This window comes from Corythoichthys intestinalis, chromosome 1, assembly GCF_030265065.1.
Source record: "Corythoichthys intestinalis isolate RoL2023-P3 chromosome 1, ASM3026506v1, whole genome shotgun sequence".
In the NCBI taxonomy this organism is placed as follows: domain Eukaryota; kingdom Metazoa; phylum Chordata; class Actinopteri; order Syngnathiformes; family Syngnathidae; genus Corythoichthys; species Corythoichthys intestinalis.
Window position 1 is genome coordinate 61,670,001 of NC_080395.1, and position 11,193 is coordinate 61,681,193.

General features: G+C 51.5%; 1 protein-coding gene across 1 annotated transcript; it reads left to right on the forward strand.

Moving 5' to 3' along the window:
* Positions 1 to 7,061: 7,061 nt before the first annotated feature.
* LOC130912382 (uncharacterized) lies at positions 7,062 to 10,479 on the forward strand. Its single transcript, XM_057830445.1, has 2 exons — positions 7,062 to 8,419; positions 8,475 to 10,479. Exons 1-2 carry the CDS (start codon positions 7,062 to 7,064, stop codon positions 10,477 to 10,479), a joined length of 3,363 nt encoding a protein of 1,120 aa, XP_057686428.1.
* Positions 10,480 to 11,193: the final 714 nt, after the last annotated feature.

Sequence of the window (11,193 nt, forward strand, 5' to 3'; positions counted from 1 at the left end):
ATTGGTCGGTGATGTGTGACCTCACGAATTCGCCATTTTGGATCTGAAGTGACAGTCGGTGTGTCCAACAACTTGTTCAAAACAAAGGCAATCGTTTATATATATCACTGCGAAGCAGCCATTGACAGGCACACAAAAACAAAGCGAGGTTCCAAGACCGTGCGCGACGATGCTACATAATCAATGGAGGGCCACATGATCACTTTAAACATTTCACGTTAATAATGAAAAATATGAAGTGAAACACGTCCCCACATCGATCGAAAATTATTCAATGAAAATCAAGTATATTTAATCTTTCTTTTCAGCAGCAAGTGAGCAAACTACATGCCTTTTCTTGAGGACGTCAGTTTATTACGTGTTCCTTTAAATCCAGAACCCACGTGGGTCGTCCCGCCCCGAGCAGTACGTGTTATCCAATAATCGCTCAGCTGTCTTCATATGCGGCTCGTAATTGGCCCGGACTGAGAGAAGCTGTCAGTCAGAGCGCAAGTCTGTCAATTAAACCCACGTTGGATTCGGTGCTGACAAATGCCGGCGCTCCTCTCCCTCCTGCCTGCGAATAGAGGCTGGAATGGCTGCTTAATTAGCTTCGAATGGCTTTTCCTTTCAGCTCAAACAATCTGTCACTACCATGTGGTAAAAAGGGCTTTGCATAAAACAAAAGCAGGGGGAAAAAGCCAGTAGGGGCTAAATATCAGTTTGATTCCCCTTCTCGTCCTCCTCCATGAAAACGTTTTCTGTAAAACAAAGCATTTACCTCGCGCAAACATTATGCTTCTTTCACAGTTGCGTCCTTACTTTCTCCCAAACATTTCGCATTGCTTCTTCAGGGTGGACCATGTATGTATGTATACTATTGTTTCTCTTCAAAAACACCGTGTGTCATCCTTGAAATTAAGACATTTGACGGGAGGGCTCATTAACTCATTCGCTGCCATTGACCGTGATAGACGTCAAATCCATTTGAACTAAGATGACTGGCATCATAGATATCACATTTACAGTATGTAGAACTGTGTGAAATGCGCACTGTGAGCCAATCAGGTGACCGTCATCACTTCTCGGCCATTTTGGGTCAGTGCCATTCCATAAACATAACAGTCAATGAAGTGTCTCAATTTTCAAACTTTTGTTTTTTCTTTAATGAATGTCAGACATGCAGTAAATTAGCGGCATACTAAAAAATAATTATACATACTCTATATATTTCAACATCTAGCCTTAACCGTAGTTAGCTGGTTAAGCTTCAGCACCCCGGTGACAATTATGAGGATCAGTGGAATGAATGAATGAATGAATGAATGAATGAATGAATGAATGAATGAATGAATGAATGAATGAATGAATGAATGAATGAACGAACACAACTGTTTGGACATTAGTCAAGATTTCATCACGTTAATATATTTTGCTGCAGTACAGCCTGCCAGACAAGGCCACTTAGGTACCGGTTACTATCACTGCCGAGGCAGTGTTTTCGTATCAATCCATACATTGTCATTGAATGATCACGTTTCGGTGCCATTGATAACAACAGACACCCAATACATTTGAATTTGGAAGGCTGGCCTCTCCCACTCGAAGTTAAAATAGAAATGTGTTGCTTTTTACACCTTATATTAAAGAGTTAATACATTAATTTTGAGCAATATGTCATTTATCCTTTGAAAACTTACACGTTTATGTTTGTTTGTTCCGAGGGGGGGGGGGGTTAAAGGCGCCAAGTATTAAAGAATTTTCACGTTCTGTCAATTATTTAGTGGTTTGGGCTTTAAAGGTTAAGAAAAAAAACTCATAAAGGATTTCTTAAAGGGGATGTTTCGGCAAAGGGGGTGTGAGACATCAATAGAACCGTTATGCGCCAAGATAACAAATATTGATAAAGTTAACAAAAAAATCAATCACATTAATGAGCAATTATCGAAAATAGATCGAAAATGACGAACACTACCGAAAGTGTTCCGGAAACAGCCGAATGGGGCGGCGACGTCACGACAAGTGATTGAAAGTCGAGGCGGAGCTAGGTGCCATTGTTTTTTAACGACGAGAGAGTAGCGTTGGGGTTTGTTTGACCAAAACATCACAACAATGGTTCAAAACTGCTGTGCTATGTGGTGTACAAATAGTTGTTTATCGGAATATAGTATCCATGAGTTCCTGAACGCGAAAAAAAAAGCTGGACTACACAGAAAATGGGTAAAGTTCGTCCGTGCAAAGAGGGCTAATTTTCTAGACACAGCCTCCGGCACGCTTTTCTGTGGTGCGCATTTTCCAACTGAAAGCTTCTCGAACTATGGACAAGAGAAATCGGGTTTTGCTAAAAGATTGCTGCTCAAAGGAGATGCGGTGCCGACCATAGATGCACAGCCACCTAAATGTCCCGAGATATCAAGAGAGAGACGATGACTGCTAAAGGAGGCTAAAGCTACGCAAAGAAGGGAGCAGCCAAGCTTGAAATGGCCAGAGTGAGTACTCTTTTATAATTAATAAAAAAAAATGTCACGCCTTTGGATACAGGACTCGACACATGTATAAATGATCGTTCGTAAAATATATAGAACAAATCCTCTGATCCCGTTCATATTTGTGTCTGTTGGCAGAGCGAAAAGCTATGATAGCGCAATAAATTATAATTATTCTATGCATTCCTTTATTTTGCAGTCACGGTGTATCAGCTTCACAAAAAGAAATGCTAAACAAATAATTGGTGTTTCCCACACGATCTGCTGCCGATGTATCATCAGTGTCATTGCTCCCCTCAATGACCGTTTCATTACGCTGCATTGGCGTTCGTTTGGGCTCAAATTGGTCACCTATAACACCGATTAAAGCTTTGCAACTCTCCTCGTCACCATTAGATGAACATTCGTTACGTCCTTCTACGTCGGATTCGTCGCTGAAACTAGAAACGAAATTGACTGCCATCATCGCCGCCATTCAGTATTAAAGCACTGAGCCTTTTTCTTGTTGAAGAAACAGCCCTCACTGCCAACTCTGAATTCTCTTTTATTGACAACGAGCGGTGTTTCTTCATGAGGGAACCTGGAATATGTGCAGGACGAACACAATGCATCAGCATAAACAGCTCAAAACACCCCTAATTCTCCCCACACTAGAAGGAATTATATTGATGCAGACAGGCGCTGCCCCCCTAGTGGCCGGTGGCACTCTCTTCACTTGACGTGACGTCACGCACACAATCTGCCAGATCTCGGGCGCCGGTCGTTTTAGCTTGACAATCGAGCCAAATTTCTCTCATTTTCTTGTGTGTAATTACACGAAGTGGCATGATATGAATACAAAAGGCATGCGTTTATGGATAAATGATGGAATATCAAAATTTTCCCAGGGCGCTACATCCCCTTTAAGGACAACTGGAAAATAGCCCTATACTACAAGTCATAAAGTTGATCACATTTTGAAGATAACGTTGCGTGCGGCAAACCATAGCTGTTGCTTAGCAACAAATGTAGCCTTCCTTGGAGACGCAGTGATCTGCACTGGGGGCATGCAGGAAAAATCCGCCCAAAATTGGAGTCGTTTTGCATTTAAGTTGGATAATATTTTAAGTCAGGATTACACTTGCATTTTTCATAATAAAATGTAGTTTCAAGTAATGTAATTTAACATTTTTATGTTTCAGAATGAAAATTGTGCATTTTAGTCAAAATGGCAAGTAGAGAGGACTTACATACTGTATAGTGTGTTTATCTACAGCATTACTAAGCCCCATAGCGCTTTACTGGCTCATATTCACTAACTTACACCACAGTTGGTGGTGCTGCTTTTAAGGTTGAGTGTCTTCTATGTTTTGCCCAAGGACACTTCAACAGTGCGCAGTTGCAGCCGAGATCGAACTGCTGAGCCATGGGATCACCGGAAGACCGTTCTACCAATATGCCACACACAATTCAACACATCACATCACAACACAAATGCACAAAAATGAAGACAAATGCACAAATTGACAATTCAAACGTGATTTTTGTCTGCTTTTGTCATGTTTCATCACGCAAACTGAATTCTCCAAAAGTTGGGATACCAATTTCTATACTTTATTGAAAATAGCAGAGGAAAGTTCAAAAGTTTAAACTGAGAAAACGTATCATTTCAAGGGGAAAATATGGTGATTTAAATTTCATGGGGTCATTGATGGTGTAGTGGCGCATCGACCCGACTTCAGGCAAGTGGCAGTGTGATTGTGGTTGCAAATAGTTTTCTGTCTCTGTGTGTGCCCTACAACTGACTGGAGACCAGTTTTGGGTGTAATCTGCTTTTAACCCAATGTGGGACCACCACTTATCTTTGTCTGACAAGGATAAGTGATGTAGAAAATGGATGAACATTTAATGGGATCTACAAATCTAAAAAAAATTTGAACAAGTAGCAATTATAGGATGGAAAACTAATTTCATCACAGCAGAGTTGTTTTCGTCAACGAACACTTTTTTCATGACGACGAGGCGAGCAAAAAGGTTTTGGGAGACTAAAACATAACGAGCCGAATGCCAGTTTTCATCTGAGGAGACGAGAATGAGACGAAAATGTGCAATAGTTTCCGTCACATGTTCACATTGTATGACATTTTATGTGTAGTTCCCTGCATCGTAGCAGTGTCTGGTTGTACCACTCATGTGACGTGCTGCACCCCCCACCTCCCAATCACTAGTGCAGTGTCCTCTCCTGTCTCAAGGCTGACATGGTAAGATTTGTTTTCTTATCTTAGCCAGAGAGAATATGCGATATAATAATATGCAACACTAAATGTAACTCATAGCATTAGCATTACATTCGTGTTTGCATTAGCATTAGGCTAATGCTAACAGCGAGCATCCTCTTAAAGGGTATTACAACACCTGGGGAAATGCTAATATTCCATCATTTATCCATAAACGCATGCCTTTTGGATTCATATCATGCCACTACGTGTACTTACACACATCGCAACACACAGAAAATGATAAAAATTTGGATCGATTGTCAAGCTAAAACAACCGGCGCCAGAGATCCCGGAAATCTAGCATATTGTCTGTGTGACGTCACAACAAGGAAACACCCGGCTCAGTGATTAGTACTGAATGGCGGCGATGATGGCGGACAATTTTGTTTCTAGTTGCAGCGACGAATCCGATGTAACGAACGTTCTTCTAATGGTGACGAGGGGAGTTATGAACCTTTCTTTGGTGTTTTAAGTTATCAGTTTGAGCCCAAACGAAAGCCAATGCAGCCTAATGAAACGATCATTGAGGGGAGCAATCACACTGATGAAACACCGGCAACAGATCGTGTGGGAAACACTGAATGGTTTGTTTTGCATTTCTTTTTGTGAAGCTGATACACCGTGACCGCAAAATAGAGTAATGTATAGAATAAGTATCATTTATTGTGCTATCATAGGTCTTCGCTCTGCCAACAGACACAAATATGAATGGGATTAGGGGATTTTTTGTATATATTTTACAAGCGATAATTTATACATGTGTCCAGTCCTATATCCAATGCGTGATGTTTTTTATTATAAAAGAGTACTCACTCTGGCCATTTCGAGCTTGGCTGCTCCCCTATTTTGCTTAGCCTGGGGTGGTGGGGTGGTCTCATCAGTGCCAGTCATCGTCCTCTTTCTTGATATCTCGGGACATTTAGGTGGCTGCGCGTGTATGGTGGGCACCGCATCTGCTTTCAGCAGCAATTTCTTACCAAACCCTGATTTAATTTGTCCATAGTTCGAATAGCTTTCAGGTGTAAAATGTGCACCACACAAAACCGTGCCAGAGGCTGGGTCTGCAAAATTAGCCCTCTTAGCCCGGACGAACTTTACTCAATATCTGCGTAGTCCAGCTCATTTTCTCGCGTTCGGGAACTCATGGGTACTACATTGTGACAAATGGCTATTTGTACTGTACACCACATAGCATGACAGGTTTGAACCATTTTAGCGATTTTTTGATAAAACACGAATGCAACTCGCATCTCGTCGATAAACAACGATGGCACCTGCCTCGACCTTTTGTTTCCTTTCTGTGATGTCAAAGCCCCATTCGGCTGTTTCCGGAATACTTTCGGAAATGTTTTTAATTTTCGATCTATTTTCGATAATTGCTCATGAATGTGATTTATTCATTTTTTTAACTTTATTAATATTTGTTATCTTGCCTCATAACAGTTCTATTGATATCTCACAGCCCCTTAGTATTATAATTCTCTTTAAACTTGCTCCAAGTTTGTTCTATTTCATCCCTGCTAACCGCCAGAGGCGGTGCTGAAAGCACTGAATGATCCCTTCGCCCATGCGCAGTGCGAGTATTAATACCAAAAAAATCACCTGTGACCCCAGGTTGACCCCCTGCCGGGGTATAAATTCCGGCGTCAACCAAGTACCAGCCCCTACAGAACCTTCTCGCGTGGCAGTTGCTACTTGTGTCGCGTATAGCCTTGTTTGACTTTGAGTCGGAGCTGCGGGTTCGCCCTCCTAAGGCTGCGTCACTCTATTGGCAATCGGGAAGTCTTGGGCTTTTTTTCTTGTTTTGTTTCCGGACTTGGGACTACTGCCGACCCGCGCCGGTGACGGCTTCATGCGCGACCCCTCTCCCGGCCGGCGGCGTCTGTGTTGGGTGAGTGATCACGGCTGGCTCGCTGTTTGCGCGGCCGCCGGCTCCGTTCGCCCGTTTGGTTGTTCGCGCCGGCGTGTTGCTCGTCCGCCGCGTCGGCTTCCGTGCCGCCCTGTTGTGCTGCACGCGGGCATTCGCCGTGTGGCGTCACTTTTCCGACGCTTGTGGGCGATCGGTGTCTGGCCTTATTGTGGTCTGCCTTTCGCCGGCCTGCCTGTGGTTGGCCTCTTTGCTAGCGTACCTGGGGTTGGCTCTTTTCGCTGGCCTACCTGTGGTTTGCCTTTTTCGCTAGCTTACCTGTGGTTAGCCTTTTTCGCTAGCTTACCTGTGGTTAGCCTTTTTGCTAGCATACCTGCGGTTAGCCTTCTTTTGCTAGCTTGCCTGCGCTTGCCGTGTAGGTGCCGTTCGCGCCACCTTCCCTCGGCTCGCTGTTTTCGCGGTCGCGTCGCTATGGAGGGCTCTCACTGCTGTGTGGCTTGCGGTTCCCTCCTTGGGCCGTCCGACACCCTGAACCGGTGTGCGGCTTGCCGTGGCCTATCTGACGATCCACGCGGGGGGTTTGCGGATGTTTGTTCGTCCCCCTCCCCCGTCGTGCTCGGGGGCCCGTCCGCATCTGAGACGCGGCCCCTTTCTGGGCTTAGGCGCTCGAAGCGTCGCGGTCCTTCGGCTCCTCCGTCCGGCCCCCGTCCAAAGAGATCGAAGGTTGACGAGCTGCTCGCCTCTGATGTTGAGCGGCTGCGCAGGGAGGTGGCTGAGTTGCGGTCTCTCTTGGGTGACCGTCCCCCGGGTGACTCAGCGGCGGCTTTTGACCCGCGTTCGCCTGGCATGCCCGACCTTGACCTGGAGGCCGATGCCGTCTCGCTGGCGGCTTCGGCTTCCATGTTCCATGATGACGTGGGTGAGTCGGCGTTTGTGCCTTCGGAGCTCGGCTCCTCGTCCTCTGCGCTGGGCTCGTCAGCCGGCTCCCCTGACGCTTCCATGCTGGCGGTGCTGCGCGGCGCGTTGGCGCGTCTACAGCTGGACTTGCCTCAACGGCCCGCTTCGGCGCCGGCGAGCGCATTTTTTCGGCACCAGCGGTCCGCCTCGAATTTTGCGGTCCCTGCTTCGGCCGACTTTGTTAGGGAGCTCCATGCGGGCTGGAGGGATCCCGCGGCTCTCTCTCGCCTTTCGGCCGATGGTCGTGCTCTGGCGGCCATGCATGATCCGGCCGCTGTGGGCCTGGACCGCATGCCGGGTGTTGAGCCCGCCATTGCATCCTTCATCGTGTCCCCTGAGGAGTCTCTCCGCCCGGTTGTGCGGTGCCCTCAGCCACAGGGTAGGCTGACGGATGAACTCATTCTCCGGGCCTATGGTGCCGGTGCGCGTGCTGGGCGCATCGGTAATTCCATGGCTCACCTCTTGTTGGCCCTCTTGGCGTCCTTGCCTGAGAGCGGTGCTGACACCTCTGCCGTGGGCTTCTGTGACGCGGCGTTGCACGCGTTCGCCCTGGTGACGCGGGAGCTCGGGCGGACGATGTCCTGTCTTGTGCAGGCTCGTCGTCAGGTGTGGCTTGCTCAGTCCCCCCTGACTGAGCCTGCCCGGACGACGCTCCGTGGGGTTCCGGTTGAACCCGGCCATCTTTTTGGCTCGGCGGCGGTGTCTGCCTTGGAGAGGACTATTTCGGCCCGTGCGACCAGGCAACAGCTGTCGGGCCTGCGTCGGGGCTCCGCTCCTGCAGGTTGGCTGGGGGCTCCCTCTGCTGGTTTTCGTCCTCGCCGTGCGGTGCACCTTTCCCCTGATGGGGGCTATGGTGCCCAGCCAGCCTCCCGGCATTCAGCCGATTCCTTTCGTGACCCCGCCCGCTTGCCTCCACGTCGGGCGCAGGCGGGGCCTCCCGCCCGCCAGCCCCCCAGGGCCCGTCGGGGCCGGAGGGGCAGGGACTGAGGCCGTGGGGCCGGCCGTCGGATTTTTTTCCCACCAGCAGCTCAGGTACTGGGCTGCTCGAGTTTCGGACCCCTGGGTGATATCTACCTTGACCCATGGGTACGTGCTCCAGTTCCGACGCCGTCCCCCTGTGTCCCGCCGGGTCCGGGTGACTACTGTCTCGGACCCGGCGAGGGCTCTGGCTCTGAGCCGGGAGCTGTCTTCTCTCCTGGCCATGGGGGCCATCGAGCCTGTGGATCCCCGGGCTTGCCCCCGGGGTTTTTACTCGACTTATTTTCTGGTTCCGAAGAAGACCGGCGGTTTTCGGCCGGTTCTGGATTTGCGGGGCCTCAATCGGTACCTGAAGGTACTTCCGTTCCGCATGTTGACCGTCGCGGATGTATTGCGGGTGGTCGCCCGGGGGGAGTGGTTCACCTCCGTGGACCTGAAGGACGCCTACTTTCATGTGCCGGTCGCTCCTCGCCACAGGCGGTTTCTCCGCTTCGCCTACAGGGGTCGCCACTGGCAGTTCAGGGTGCTCCCCTTCGGGCTCTCCCTTTCCCCGAGGGTGTTCACCCGTGTTGTGCGGGCTGGTCTGGCTCCCCTCCAGTCGGCGGGCATGAAGATTCTGCCCTATCTCGACGACTGGCTGTTGTGTGCGCCGTCGCGCGCTCAGGCGTACGGCGATACGGCAGTCCTTCTTGCCCACGTGGCTCGCTTGGGCATCAGGGTGAATTTAGGGAAGTCGTGTCTGGTTCCTTCCCCGCAGGCGACCTTCCTCGGGGTGTCTCTGGACTCGGTGGCCATGTTGGCTCGACCGTCGTCCCGTCGGGTGGAGGCCGCTCTTCGCCTCCTCTCGCATTTTCTGGTGGGTCAGGTGCGTCCGTACCTGACCTTTCTGCGTCTTTTGGGCGTGCTGACGTCCCTGACCGCGGTCGTGCCCCTTGGTCTTCTCTTCTTGCGCCCCCTGCAGCGGTGGCTGAATGGCTTTCGCCTGGACGCCAGGCGGCACCGGCGACGGTTACTGAGAGTCTCCGGCCGGTGCGTGGTGGCCTTGGCACCGTGGAGGAACGGGGCTTTCTTGTTGGAGGGCGTTCCATTGGGGGTTGCCCCGGTCCGTCGCAAGGTGGTCACTACAGACGCCAGTCGCTTGGGATGGGGTGCTGTCTGGCAGCGCAGGGCTGCTCGTGGCAGCTGGTCTCTGCGGGACCACGCCGTCCACATCAACGTCCTGGAGCTGCGTGCGGTTCACATGGCTCTCCGGCACTTTTACCCTTTCCTACGGGGAAGGCACGTGCTGGTGCGTTCAGACAACGCTGCCGCCGTGTATCACATCAACCACCAGGGGGGCACGAGGTCCGCTCATCTCTTGGAGGCCTCCCGCCGTCTTCTTGTGTGGGCGGCCCCTCGTCTTGCGAGTCTGCGGGCCGCCTATCTTCCCGGCCAGTTGAACCGTCTGGCGGACTCCTTGTCCCGCCGTCGCCTCCCGCCGGGGGAGTGGCGCCTCCATCCCGAGGTGGTGCGCGCGATTTGGGGAGTTTTCGGCCAAGCCGAGGTGGACCTCTTCGCCTCCCAGGAGTCGGCCCATTGCCCTCTCTGGTTTTCCCTGGGGGAGCGCTCCAGCCCTCTCGGTCAGGACGCGCTGGCCCACCCCTGGCTGAGGGTCCTGCTCTACGCCTTCCCGCCGCTCCCTCTGATCTGGCTGACGCTTCGGAGGGTGTTTTTGGAGGGGCACTCGTTGCTGCTGGTGGCCCCCTTCTGGCCGGCTCGCCTATGGTTTCCCCTGCTGTGCAGCCTGTGTGTCGGCGAGCCTTGGTGCCTCCCCGAGAGGCGGGATCTACTGTCCCAGTTGGGGGGCCAGTTATGGCATCCCGATCCTCGCCGTCTCCGCCTGCACGTCTGGCCGCTGAGGGGACCGACTCGCTGTTTGACGCCTGCTCGGGTTCAGTCAGGCGGACGCTTTTGAACGCCCGGGCGCCCTCCACCCGGCTGCAGTACGCTGGCCGGTGGAGGTTGTTTGTGAAGTGGTGCGGGGACCGTGGGGATGACCCGGTGAGTTGTTCTGTCCCCACTGTTCTGGACTTCTTACAGTCCCTCCTTGATATGGGTCGCTCTCCGTCCACCCTCAAGGTCTACGTCGCCGCCATCTCTGCTCATCACGCCAAGGTCTCTGGTGGATCTGTGGGGAACCACGGCCTGGTCTCTACATTCCTCAAGGGGGCTCTGAGGCTCCACCCCCGCAGGTATCCTCGCGCCCCGGTCTGGGATCTGCAGTTGGTGCTTGACAGCTTGTGCCGCCCCCCCTTCGAGCCTCTGGATGCGTCCGGGCCTCAGTGGGTCGCCCCCAAGGCGGCGTTCCTGCTGGCCGTTGCCTCTGCTAAGCGGGTTGGCGAACTGCACGCACTCTCGGTTAGCCCGTCGTGCATGTTTTGGCACCCCGGGGGTTCAGGTGTCACACTGTGGCCTAACGTTGCGTTTATGCTCAAGGTGTTGGCTGGCTCCCGTTGCAATCGTCCCTTACGCCTTGCTCGTTACCGCCCCCCGCCTGGGGAGGGTGGGAGCAGACCGGAGCTGTTGTGCCCGGTGAGGGCCCTGAGGCTTTATGTGGACTCTACGGCAAGTTTTCGTAGGTCGTCCCAACTTTTTGTCTGCTACGGGGCACGTGGTCGGGGCTCTGCCC